Consider the following 13,934-nt stretch of genomic DNA (forward strand, 5'->3'; position numbering starts at 1 on the left):
TTTTGTTTGTTTTTAAAAATTTGTTAATTAAAAGCATCTACAATCAGTAATTTTTGAAAAAACCTGCAAGCTAAGAGATAAATTTTGCAAACCTAAAATCAGTGGGATTTGACCTCAGGTTTTAACAAAGACCAAACTTTTGTAATTGAATTATAAATACCTGTAAAATAAGGTTTTATAATAGGATTGCAGAAAGAATCAGAACTTTGATGAGATTCACAGGACAGAACAGAAAGAAATATACATGATGCCCTGGGCAGCAGATATGATATGAATTTGGGATGGCCATAATACTAAGAGGGTGGCAAAGCTATGACTGAGATACACCTGCCATTCCAAAAAGCATCAATAAATCCTTTATACAATGGTCTTGATTCTCTACTCCTTCCAAAGGGGAAGAAGAGGGCCAGCTGGGGCTCCCTGATTCACAGGTGTCAAACCCCAGTGGCAACTCAAATTTACACCAGTGGAGGATTGGACAATTCTTTACCATGCCCCCTCAAATCACCCCACTACCACTGCCACCACACTGCACTCCCTTCCTTCCCCCAAGCCCAAGGTGAACGTGGAGGGGAGGGGCAGTTAGTGCAGAAGGAGGCAGAGAGTTCCCTGGTGTAAGGGAAATGTTTCATTGGCTATCTCTGGCTGTTTCAAAGTGCTTTTGCGCTGCATAAAGACCTTAGCTGACCAGAGAAATTCCTCCACCTGCATTTTGTTTATTGTACTTATTTAAAAAACGTTTGGAAAGCATTACAATTGTTAATTGGTACTATATTTTGCTTGCCTCTCCCTGTTCCTTGTTTTGCCTTGCATCCACAAATCTGGCATCTCTTGGATGTCTCACCAAAAACTTTAAGCTTAGTGTGGCTAAAATTAAAAATTGTCACTTATTTCTTCCTCCAAACCCTCTCCTTTTCCTGCCCTTTCTCTTATTGCTGATAACACCACAATCCTTTCTGTTGCTCAGAAAATAACCTGGGGACATCTTCGACTCCTCTCTCTTCCTGTTTCTCACATCCATAGTGCAACCTTCAAGCTAAATTAGGTAAAATATTTTAAAATAGAAACAACACAGAAGACTCGATATTTTAGTATTTTGTTGTACCTGGTCAGCCATATGCAAACTGCAAATGCTTTCCAGAGGTGACTGTGTCAGTGAATGGACTCAGCCTCACACTACTTTTAGCTGAATGGAAAGGTTGGACAATGGACTGAATGTATATGCTTGAACATATTGATACATCTATAGTCTGGCAACACTCCTGGTATGCCTGTGATAAACATCTGCTGCTTTCACTGGCACTGTTTATATAGCATAATTACAGAGCAGCTACACTACATGAAAGACAAAAGAGGATTGCACAGAAAGGGATCCTCAGTAAAGCAAGAAAAGAAGCATTAACAAAATATTATGCACATCATAACTGCAGGCCCCAATGACAAAAGAAAAAAGAAAAATAAGCACAGAAGTAGTTAAGATTTAGTGTGTTAAGCATTAAATCTGAGTGAATAGCTCAAAAATGTTCAGCAAGTGCTTGCTCAAAAACTTAAATTTAACACCAGTTGTGTCTGTTGTTGAATTCACTTTGGCTTCTGGAGTTGCTTTCTACGAACAATCTAGAAAATGGGCAGGAGTGGTCACAAAAATATTTTGAATTGTAAGCAAATATTCAAGAATATTCACAGAGCACAGGTTTAGAAGTTGTAAATGCAAATATTCACAATAGAAACCTGATTTTAAGCGTAACTCATCCAGTCAGGAAACAGAAATGTGCTATATGACCTAAAAGTTCAATGAACCAATCAACACTTCTAGAATTTCATATCTGAACACCTTCAACAAACTGCTCATGAATGATCGAAAGACCAAAAATTATTCACCAAAAGTATTTGGTGAATAATTCGGAATAGGAAATAATTTGAAAAGTTACAAACTGCTCACAGACAATTCATGAACAGATAGAATCAATTGATTAAGAATACATTACTATTAATTATTTACTCAACTCTGCAGGAAATACATCATTTCAATGTTAACCATAAGAAAAAGAGTAATAATAATTAAGATACTTCCTTTGCTCCCCTGCCACGATACAAATTTATTTTAAATGACACTCCAAAATGCTCCACCAATTTTGCAGTTGCTTCTGTACCTTGGGCGGAAAAGCTTACAGAAATCCAGAGTTGTATGCTAAGTAGTTGTTAGTAAATCATGTGTCCAAAATATGAAAGTCAAGCATCAAATTGCAAAGATTACCTGAGCTGCTAGTAGTGGCTTTGTGTCTTCCACTTCAATGACCACATCCCGACGAGGCCCAGCAGACAGGAGGCTAACTGTAAATGAAACATTTTCTTAAGGTGAAATTTACCAGTCAATTTTGCTATTAGAATTTAAATTCAAATGTTATAGAAGATGTAAAAGAATTTTTTTGGCGTGGGTTTGACTTTTTAAAGCAAGCAGTTATTTGCAATGTTTTGTTAACTGCTACTCAGGATTAGCTCTCTAAAGAAATTAGCAAGCATTAGCTATGTTACATACATACTTTTCTCTCTCACACACAAACTCATATCAAAAGCAATGGAGTTTGAAGAAAAAGCAATAATGGGACATTTTCAAAGCTGCAAATGGCAGGTTGGCACCTAATGCCTGTTGAAAGTCAGTGTATGTTAGACTCTTACCTGCCATTTATGGTTTTCAAAATCTTCCCATAATGGGTTGCAACTGAAAAAAAAATGGTGCCTATATGCCTAATATGACAGTACAGTATAGTGAACTGATGTGGTCCATTAGGAGCCTGATCTTCAAGATGATCCATGTGGGTGCTTATGTGGTCCAAATGCATGGAGCAGATTAGGTCCTATGTTTCCCTGCAACTTCCTTTTTTAAAAAAGCTACTGTGGTATTTCCAGCCATTCCCTGGAATAATGATGGCGGCTTTCTAAGGAGCACTGCACATAAACCAGGGGGAGGGATAGCTCAGTGGTTTGAGCATTGGTGGGCTAAACCCAAGGTTGTGAGTTCAATCCTTGAGGGGGCCATTTGGGGATTGGTCCTGCTTTGAGCAGGGGGTTGGACTAGATGATCTCTTGAGGTCCCTTCCAACCCTAATAATCTATGATTGTAAATAAAAGAAGGGAGGTTTAAATAAACAGTGGCTTTCAAAATAAATTTACCCTTAAAATATAAAGCCATCTTCGTAATTCCCTCTTTGCTTTCAGTCTTTTATCTTGCTCCTTGAGTGTCATTCTCTACATCAGTACTACCAATTACAACACTCATTTAAAAGTAGTTATATTGCATGCACATGCTACAGAAGCCTTTTGGGGGTACCATCTGATCCTGTTGTAAGAATACAGACATTGCCCTTTAGGTTGTCCTCTCTCTTCTGAGGCTCTATAGATTACCGCATTGATGATTAATACTGTGAGTTTGATTTTCCACTCAAACCACACTGTCACTAACTTAATAAACAACAATAGGTGGCTATAAATCTATTCCATATATATAGTGAACACTGAAGGAGGATTACTCCAATCTTCCTCAAAAAAGGAGGAGAATTGTTGTCATCTTCTAGCTGCCTACCTTTTAGTTGTGGTGCAATGTCTTCTGTAGTAGAGTAGGGGTCACAGCGAAAGTCTTCTAGGGACTCAATGGTACACTGTCCCACAACTGGTTTCCGTCCAAACTGTCTGTGGTCTATCACTTTAATAACTAGTGATGGAGCGTATAGCTCCTCTTTGGGCAAAAGCTAGAAGTTAAAAATAGAGTTTAGTTGCTTGTGTTTAGAACCATGGTAGATAAGGAGAGTAAAGAGTTTTTGCCCTAGTAAAGACTGCAGGATTGGGCCACAGTCTCAGCAATTTAATACTGAACTATCATGATCTGTGCATGTATATTTGCATACATCATGCAGCTCCATGCTGTACTAATTAAATAAATGTCAGTATAATAATTTTTTAAAAATACATGTATTGCCTCAAAGTAAGATTTCCTGAGCCTCAGATATTACAGTGATGAGGGCCATATAAGTACCTAGACAGAGCTATAGACAGATCATCAACATAGTCATTTTGATTGGTAGCATTTGGGAATATATTATTTTGTCAGCATTTGTGTAGAAATGTTTAATTATCAATATGAGAATTTTCAGACTCAAATGTCTTACATTAAGTCAAGGAAGAATTGCTTATTCCTTCTGTTGATTTTTCTACCAAAAACGAAACCTAGAGTGTAGAACATTTAACACTACCTAAGATCTTTGCACTGTAATTTTAACATCATACCACTTTCATGAAGAGAACAGAATATGGAAAATTTGGTGTCTTTTTGAGGTTTTTGATCACTACAGACTCCACCATTTCACCACCACACTCTACAATGAGACTTGGAGAAGTAACAGAAGCCATTTGGTAGTTTTTCATGTTCCGTAACCCCCAGGCAAGAATCTGTAAATAAAATCCATATAGGCGTTACTAAGAGAAACCAGTGTGCTAAAAATGATACTGAAAAAACAATGTATTTCCAATTATAAGGTGTGGCTGATTATGTATATATATAGAGAGGTGCTTTACTAAAAAATGTTAATGACACTATACTGGAAAATAAGCCATCTGTATTTATTTTATTACCACATTATTTATGGAAGCAAATATATAAAGACATTTTCTATCTTCAAGATGAGATTCCTCTCATTATATTTAGTTAATTTGAGCAGCATACACTACCTCAATAGCAGTGAGCTGAACAACAGGTCTAATTCCTTGAGGTACCATGTAAAGCTTTGGTGCTCTTTGTGATGGAAGAATTGGAAGGTTGGAGCCATCCTATGAAGACAAGCACAGAAGCACCAATTTCTCTCTTTTTTCATAAACAGTGTGTACTGTATATAATAAAACATTCACTACTGTAATTGTTTCAATATGCCATACAGTTTGGAAGAATATATATATTTTTAAATTACCTTGTCCCTCAGAATAAGCTCTGCAGCTAAAAGGATGCTCCCACAAGCTTTTCCTCCATTCATTACAGGATACCAGAGAAGCTTAGGTGTGATATCCACTCCTGGGGTTAGCTTTACTATAGGAGAGCAAACACTTCTTCCTAGAAACTCATCTTTGCCCTGGACAAATTGGCCAATCAGAAATCATAAACTTTAATTAATCTGCTATCTTCAAATAAACAACCAAAGGGGAATCAAGACAAAAAAATTCACATACCACTTGGTCATTGTCAAAAAGTTCAATAACCACATTAGGTGGATTTTGTACTACTGTCTGTGGGTCTCCATAGATTTCAATTTCATTAAATATGAGCGTTTGGTCCCACATAGGGTTCAGAGTTGCATGGATGATCTCAGTTGTTTTGCTTTGATGGAGGAATGAAACATGAGCATATGGATCTGAAAGACCATACAAAGATTTAGAAAATATAATTAAAAAAAAAAGTCCAGATCCTCAGCTGGTGGAAATTGGCCCATGTACACCAGATGAAGATCTGGCCCACATTATTTTCCTTCCCTCTTTGTCTCCTCCCAGTTCAAGTCTCTTTTCCTCAGTCTATAACAGACACCTATGGGTGGTGATAGCAGGCAGCAAGCAACACTATTACAAAGTATAACATCCCGCTGTATTGATTAGAAAAATCTTATCCTGCTAGTATTAAAAGCAGTGCATGTAACTCTGAAATGTAATATTTATAGACACCACAGTGACAGTGTGGTAGAAATACCTGGATACATAACTCTCCACCCACTGTAATGAATATGTAACCCTCTGGAGTGGAAGAGTGTTATGTATGAACTTACGCATGTGAGCTGCGAAAACTAATCTGACCTGACCCTTCACTTATTCCTCCATTGAACCTTTCTTGAGGCTTGAAAAGTTTACCATTTTTCCTTCACTTTCACATGCCTGCGTACTTCCTGTTCTAGTTTGAATCAGAAGTTCAAGTGCTTTAACACCATCACCAAATAAATAGATAAATAAATAAATAATTTTGGCCTGATTATAAACAAGGAATGTCCAGAAATCTCTGGGGAGATTTCTAATCTGGTCTTGGGGACCAAAGATTGCTTAGTGGAGCTAACCCTAAGGGGAAAAGAAACGGACACAATCCCATTGCCCTGGGTACTTGCCCACCATAGCTGTCAAAACTCATCTGTGAATTCCCCATGATGACAGGTATCCCAGTTTTTCCTTTAAAAAGTCTCTTCACTCTGTGTATGTGTCACAGCATTAAAACCTATCCTGTCTGTCCAAAGCACTCAAGAGCCATCAAGTCACTGGAGGTCCTCACACAGTGGCAGAATTTAGGTGGTTACAAGATTGGTAATATTTTTCATTATCAAGCATGCCTGGATTTGAAACTACAACTTGGAGGTGATAGTTTTCATATTTTGTTACTAGTTTCCTGAGCCATCTGGTTCCCTCTTCAAAGCCCTTCATGATATACAAATACATTATCACACACAATGGAATAGTTAACACAGAACTGATGATGAACTTTTAAATTCTCAGTTTGGTTACCGCAGAGTTTGCTCTGTGCACATCTTGAACACCACAATAATGTGTGTAACGATTAAAATGTCCTTAGAATCAGAAAACTAGCCTGAAAACTAAAATGAAATTTTGGCTATATGAGCCTCCTCTTACAATTACTGATATATATCCTCTGTCTAAGCTTCTTCTTGATGCACAACTCCATGGACTCATAAATAATACAAAGAGCTCATTCTAGTTCTGACTAGATGCTGAACAATAAATTCTACCAGGCTATTGCACAGATCAGGCTTTGGCCTCAAACATGCTTATTTATGGCAGCCCCCTTCCTCTTGTTAAACAGAACTAAAAGATTGAGGTGTTCTAAGTCTACTATTAGGTAGACCTCTAAATCATCGGGATCTCTGAAGAAGGTATCTGATGATGGATATTAACATTTCCTCTACAAATTGCCATTACCAAGCACCAGAGGCTATTTTAAAGGTTATCTTTAGGTCAGCTTCAACAGCCTCTAGCTAAGTAACTAATCCAAGGTTTATGTACTTTTATGTAAACCTTCAAACATTATTGCTGTTAAAGTACAAGGTTAGGCATTTAGATTTATGTGTGTCTGCATCTGAGGTATCTGTCAATTAGGGGGATTGTTGTAGATCCTTTGTGTTTCTTTTTAATTGCTGCATATTCAAATAAGTCCAAAACAGTGACATCTGCTATGTACAAAAAAATTAAACTCAGACAACATATGAGAAAACAGCATCACTGTTACAATATACTTCATTCTATGTTTCTATAACAAATTATGGAATGCACTAGATATGTTCAATTAATAATAAAAAGGGAAGAAGAGGAAAAGAGATGAAAACATGGAAAAACAAACAAAAAACCCCCTGAAAAACCCAGCCCCCCATCCACAGTGTATTCATTGTATCCCTACCCTGTTAGAAGTTCAAAGTCATGTTTATACAGTATCCCATTCTGCCCATGCAGTGGAATTTTTCATTGCGACTAACAAACATTAAATACTTGAGAACCTCATTAACTATTAGTTTACTCTTGATTACAAAGACACAGACTGATACATATAGGTAGAAATATCTAAGACTTTCCTTATGGATGGAGCTATGATAAAGTCATACAAATGAATACCAGGAGTAAAAGCAATTTGTCTGATCATCATGCTATCATGGATAAACTACTACAGTTTATAAATCTTTACAATAGATCATGTGCCACTATTGCCTATTAAGGGTAACACATTTTTCGTTCCTGTACAATTAAGCACTAATGAATACCTTTGTACAAATAAACAAGACCCATGTTTAGCAGTAAGGTACATATAATCTGCAATTTCTGTACACATCAATATTAATGCTAACGTAATATAAAACTTTGGATAAGGCAAGAACTTGTTGATACAACAAGCAGATATAGCTTGATTCACCTCTGCTACCCTATGGGGGGTGGGGCAGGGTTACACACTGCATAGTCTTGGGTCAAAAAGGAGAAGCTAGGGCCCCGGAGAGATTCATCCATGGGGAAGTATAGGCAATGTTTGCATGACCTCTCTCCCTACAGGAGAGGAGCTGGGAGAGCTGTCAAAGGGGTACTGCTGAATCAGTACATTTCTCAGATGCACTAACCACTCCTCGTTGGTCAGTACAGTGCACATTGGGGATGTGCTGGCCAGCTCCGGATCCCACTCAGTAAAGCTGTAATGATTGCCATCGGGGCCTACAGCAGGTGAATCAAGCTATCCTATAGCTAAAATAAGCTATTCATTCATTGTAGGGAGTGGGTTTGTTGACTTGAGTAGCATTTTTCCATACCTGAAAAGCTGTCTTTGTCTAAAGCAAAAAGATTTCTTGCCTGATAGATGTAGCAGCGAAGGTGGTAACTATACACTCCTATACAAAATAAACAAAATGAGAGTCCAGATGTAGTGGCTAGAATTAACCGAGTGTGATTCTTTTAATTAGGCTATTTTGCATTTGTGAAACAGGCATTCAATAGCTTCTCAACCAAAGAACGAGCAATTTTAGCACCATATATTAACTTGATTATTTGTGACCAGTGTACTGGTACTATCAGGCTAATGTATGGGAGCTGCTTCTACAGCCCAGCACAAAGTAGATGAAGATCCCTAGAATGGGATAAAATGGAGGCCATTCAGTTTTTTCACTTCTGACTCTGCAGGAGACTTTAAAAAATCCTAACAAATTACTCTGTTCAAAAGAGTCTGGTAATCAGATGTAACTTCTCATGCACCTGTCTGCAATTATATGGGATTAGAGGTCAGGACCAACAGTTCTTTCTTCAAGACTTTGAAGGTAGAAGTAGCACTGAAAACTGCAGGATTCACCCCAAAGCAAGCTAGCCCTGAATGTATTTTTGAACATTTTTTAATTCCTCTCTGTCTCCCTCAAATCCAGAACGTTGGTCAATACAGTTCCCTGGCTTACTTTGGGCCAAAGCCTGATCCCACGAATTCAGTACAAGTGTTGCCATTGACTCAAAAGGGAGCAGGAGCTTATTTAAGCATATTAGACATTTTATTTAAAAAAATAAAATTCCATAAAATAGTTTTATTAGCGCAATATCTGAAGATCAGAGGGTAAATAGAAACAAAAGTCTGAACTGGAAACTTTTCTTTTTTTTTTTTTGGCTTGGCTTTTTATTTTCAGCTGAATCCTATTTGAATTCTGAAAACCAGTTAAAGGGCTTGTAAACCAAAGCTCTGGTTCCTTCCTCTGATGCTTCCTCCCCTCCCTTCTCCACCCCCCTACCCCAAAAGTGTATGTTATGCTCATGGCAGGTAATTCTTCATTTTCCACAATTGCTTGGTTACAGCAGAATTTAGCAAGCTGCTTCCAGACTTATTTGACTATGGTTAAAAGGAAGAGAGATGGGACAACTCAGGGATACCAGTAGACTGTAATAAGAGCATGTGTACAAAGAGGGAGAGCTGAGCTGAGAGAGGACTGTTTGGATCTAGATCTGGATTATGTTTAGATTAGTATTTGAAGCTGAAATGCAGCTCAGTTTTATATTCAGATTTGGCAAGGGTAAATCTGGTTGGCTGCTTTGATTAGGTAGCCAGTGAAACAAGCATTTGGCTCCAAAAGAGTAGATTGAATGGAGGGTCAATAGCACAACTGTCTGTATTGCACTATTACTAATAGGGTCCTATCCATCAATCTACTTTAGGTATCTGTAAGGCACCTATCAACATGGGAATTAAGCATCTCTAAATTTTCATATAATTATGAGCTACTAGAGATTATTTGACCTATATTCTTTAATCCAGTTTATTGGTTTTGGTCCTGTTCACTCAAATATTTTTTAACTTTTTTCCTGATAGGATTTATATGTAGATCTTCAGATGATGGAAACAGATAATGTTGAACATTATTAGTTGTATTACGCATGATTTGTCTTCTAATAACCACTCTAGGCCCCAGTCAAGGATCTGACCATCATTGTGCTAGGAGACGTAGGAGCATATAGTTAAAATACAGACACTGTCCCAAACAGTTTACAGTCTTGGTTAGTAACGAGATGCAACAAGTGGATTCAACAAGTACGCTGGTGGGGTATGGGGAAAGGAGGATGGGTAACAATGTGGTTCACTGCCTGGCTACTGATCATCAGTGATTGGTACACATAACAATAGAAGTGAGTCATTAAGCAGGGATCAGGCAAAAACCTACTGTCAAAACTGCAGGAAACAATTGGAGTGTTGGCACCAAATACACGTGTGGCAGACTCCTTGGCTTTTTCGGAACTCTTCCCCTCTTCATCATCAAGGCTAGTGTCTGCTCCCTAAAATCACATACAAAACCAAGTTTACTGACATTTACATATACAGAAATAACCTGAACTTCATGTTATTGGCTTCTTATGTACACACTGGGTTTCATTTGCTCCTGCTGGGGCAAGAAGAAGTGCAAATTGTACTTCCCTGAACAAATGAATCCTAGCGTACCGCAGAAGAAGTTCATGCTTGGCTGCAGGCAAAGGTGTTTGTTCTGTCATTCTCCTTTGGGAAGACAATTTTTAACTTGCAGTCAGAGCACTATAGAAATCAGTGTGGTAGTCATGTCCACTTCCTGGCCAACGCTGCCTGATTTGCGGGGCCACTTGCAAGCAGGGCAAATGAGAAGGAGGGAAAGAGGGAACAATTGTATTGGGGGCCTGAACTTGGGGGACCCCAAAATGTATAATGTCTGTGTAAATAAAGTGAAGTGGAAGGGGCTGGGATGCCAGTGAACATGATGTACCATTTCTCTCGATGGGCTTGTCTGCAAGCACCCTTCTACAGGAGAGGTTGCAAGCACTCTACACTGGCCACCAATCTCCTTTAGAGAGCTATTCTGTTGCTGGGGGTGTTATCCCCCCAGTTACACTGGCATAAGCTGGCAGCAACTATGAGCTGTGTCTAGCCCAATATTTATTAGTTAATAAAAGTTAAAAGGAACAGACACTAAAAAGCAAATTTTCAAAACTCCATGGGAGTCAGGACCCAAGGAAGTGGAGGAAAGAAAATAGATATTATAAACTAGATGCCTGTTGTTTGCTGCTTATGATGCAAAACAAGAAAAAAATGTAGCCCCACTGCCACAAATTAGATTTTCCCTAGTACGATGCCACCATCCTTTCTGTATCTAATATCCTAGTAAAATATACTACTTTCTCACACTATGTTCTTTATACTACTCCCTAGTTAATGGCTTAGCATATACAATGTATCCCTTTAATAAACCTATGAAATAATTAAATTGTGACCATAGAGATATCTTTCTATCTTCTTTCCCACTAGTTGTTTGATGCAAATATCCAGCAGAGGCAATGCCTGTCCATACCTATTACTGACACAGTTACTCTTTATGCATTTGATTTATACCCTTGAGCAGCTTTACTTTACTTGGACCAGCTCCTTTGCTTTTCTAGGTGGGTGGATCATCTAGGGGTTCAGTTTCTGCTGCCAAGTCTCATAACATGCTAATAGATAAATAATTCTAGGAGTCAAATAATATACGTATTATGCGGGAGGTCAGACAATATGATCATCATGGTCCCTTCTGGCCTTGAAGCCTATGAATGCCTCAGTCACACAGCAATTTAATGGTTATAAAACATCTCATGCAGTAGCTTGCTGTATTTAATAACGACATGTTAATGTTCCATCACTAATTTTAAAACTTATTTTTTCCTGTTAATTAAACAATTACTGCTGTGATTTTACTACTTACAAGAGCTCCTTCAAGTTTAAAGATAGCTGCTGCACCATGTGTGTCTGAAGGAGCCATTTTTCTCCTCCAGCGTCTACGGCGGAATGTATCAGAACTGCATTGTTTCCAGTGAAACTTCCAGCCAATCAAAGATGCATATTCCCATCCTTCTTGATCTTCATAGGATGCCATTACCTAGGAGACATCAGAAGAAATACAAACCATCCACACTGTACTTACGTAAATGTCATAAAAAGTCTGCAGTAGTTACAACAAAAACAATCAACCCTTTTCAAAATAAACTGTAAGGCAGGGGTAGGCAACCTATGGCACAGGTGCCAAAGGCGGCACGCGAGCTGATTTTCAGTGGCACTCACACTGCCCAGGTACTGGCCACTGGTCCGGGGGGCTCTGCATTTTAATTTAGTTTTAAATGAAGCTTCTTAAACATTTTAAAAACCTTATTTACTCTACATACAACAATAGTTTCATTATATATTATAGACATAGAAAAAGACCTTCTAAAAATGTTAAAATGTATTACTGGCACGCGAAACCTTAAATTACAGTGAATAAATGAAGACTCGTCACACCACTTCCAAAAGGTTGCTGACCCCTGCTGTAGGTGAAAGACAAAGACACTATTCTACAGCAGGAAAGGGAAACTGACTGCATGTCAGATAAAGTTGTTTTAAAATATTTTTCTTTGAGTAGAAACAGAATGTTGTTCTGCACTCAGATTTATCTCTGAGATTCATTTCAAATACATTTACCTCTAAAATAATGTATTATGTGTAAGAAATAGAAACCCTTAACTACAATTGTAATCTGCTCCTTTTACCTTTACTCCTGTTGCTTGGCTTGGATCCTTTTTGCGTTTTCGCACCAGTCTTTGCCGTCTGTGTGTATGATACATTTTCTCTGCAGCAACCCAGGACTTTGGCTTATTGTCTGGAGGAATGGTAATTCCATATTCCCATCCTAAAACAGGATTTGTTAGTTATCTTTCAGATAAACAGTGTAAGTTATAAACAAGAGGAGTTTGGGTTCAGTGTTAAAGCAGTTCTGCAGATGGTCAAGTTTCACCGGAAATAAAATACATTCATAAGGGACTATTTTAGTATTGCCAACCCTAAGCATTTAAAAGTCAAGGGTCATGTCACCAAAAAAAAAAAAATCAGTATTTTGGCTTAAAAATCATGAGATTTTATTTTTAAAAAATCCATTTGGAGTTCTTTTTATTAACTTACTGGGTTCTGAGACTTTAGGGAGCATACATGCATTCTTTACAATGGGGAGGGCTAGAAACTTGTGTTTTATTTTAAATGGAAGCTGGAATTCAAACATAATCAAATGACCTCAGGTTTTAAGAGACACACCAATTATTGTGCGAAACATGACAAAACCACAAGATTTGGCAACACTGCTTTTTATATTTCCACTGTACAGAATTGGAATTCAACAGCCAGAATTCTGGGGTCCAGATTTTAATGTAGTCTTACTTTCTGCTGTGGAAGGTATTATGACCTCATGCACTGAGACTTAACCTTAGCACAGGTGGCAAAACTACATAAGAGGAGTAAAAAAACTTAGATTCCAATGATGCCAAACAGCCAGTTGTTTCACTGGACTTTAAAAAAAAGAAAATAGCTATCCGAGAGTCTCCGAGTTCTTTAGAATTCATCTAAATTCATGACAGTACGGCAGACTTCTGGGCTTCGGATACTCTTCTCTTAAAACTGTCCCTTCTACTTTCCTAAGTCCCTTGTTTCTTGAACTATTATAGAAACGTTCCATAGATTCCTTGTTTACTGGCAAGCTTTGAAGTCAAATATTTCCCCCAAACATCCCTATAGTATCCTAACAATTATCTTGTTACATGGTTTACACCACACTGACACCCTCTTAAACCATTTGCTGCTGGATTGATGGCTCCACCTTATATTTGGATTAATTATGGGCAGGTGGAAATAAGAGCAGTTCTAGTAACAAAGAGTCTCTCTTTACTGTACTTGCGAATTTCTGAAGTTCATAAGACCAGTGGTCCATCTAATCTAGTATCCTGTCTCAGACAATAGCCAGCACCAGGCGCTTCATAGAAAGGCACAGAAACCCCATCACTGAGAGCTTTATAACCAGCCCATGATGTAAGTGTCTTCCTAACCCTTTTCGGTCAGAGTTGGGTTATGCCCAGAAGATTGAGGTTTT

General features: G+C 38.1%; 1 protein-coding gene across 2 annotated transcripts in view; it reads right to left on the reverse strand.

The window, feature by feature from the left end:
* Window positions 1–13,934, reverse strand: part of MYOF (myoferlin) — a 123,852-nt gene that overhangs the window by 19,254 nt on the left and 90,664 nt on the right. For both annotated transcript variants that reach the window (XM_030569066.1, XM_030569065.1), the window contains 10 exons: window positions 12,568–12,707; window positions 11,748–11,921; window positions 10,206–10,317; window positions 8,325–8,402; window positions 5,218–5,399; window positions 4,962–5,120; window positions 4,726–4,824; window positions 4,285–4,446; window positions 3,584–3,749; window positions 2,258–2,334 (listed from right to left, as the gene is read on the reverse strand). In XM_030569066.1, coding sequence (XP_030424926.1) covers window positions 2,258–2,334; window positions 3,584–3,749; window positions 4,285–4,446; window positions 4,726–4,824; window positions 4,962–5,120; window positions 5,218–5,399; window positions 8,325–8,402; window positions 10,206–10,317; window positions 11,748–11,921; window positions 12,568–12,707 — 1,349 coding nt within the window. The remainder of the gene's footprint in view (window positions 1–2,257; window positions 2,335–3,583; window positions 3,750–4,284; window positions 4,447–4,725; window positions 4,825–4,961; window positions 5,121–5,217; window positions 5,400–8,324; window positions 8,403–10,205; window positions 10,318–11,747; window positions 11,922–12,567; window positions 12,708–13,934) is intronic.

Source organism: Gopherus evgoodei, chromosome 7 (genome assembly GCF_007399415.2).
Source record: "Gopherus evgoodei ecotype Sinaloan lineage chromosome 7, rGopEvg1_v1.p, whole genome shotgun sequence".
NCBI classification, from domain to species: domain Eukaryota; kingdom Metazoa; phylum Chordata; order Testudines; family Testudinidae; genus Gopherus; species Gopherus evgoodei.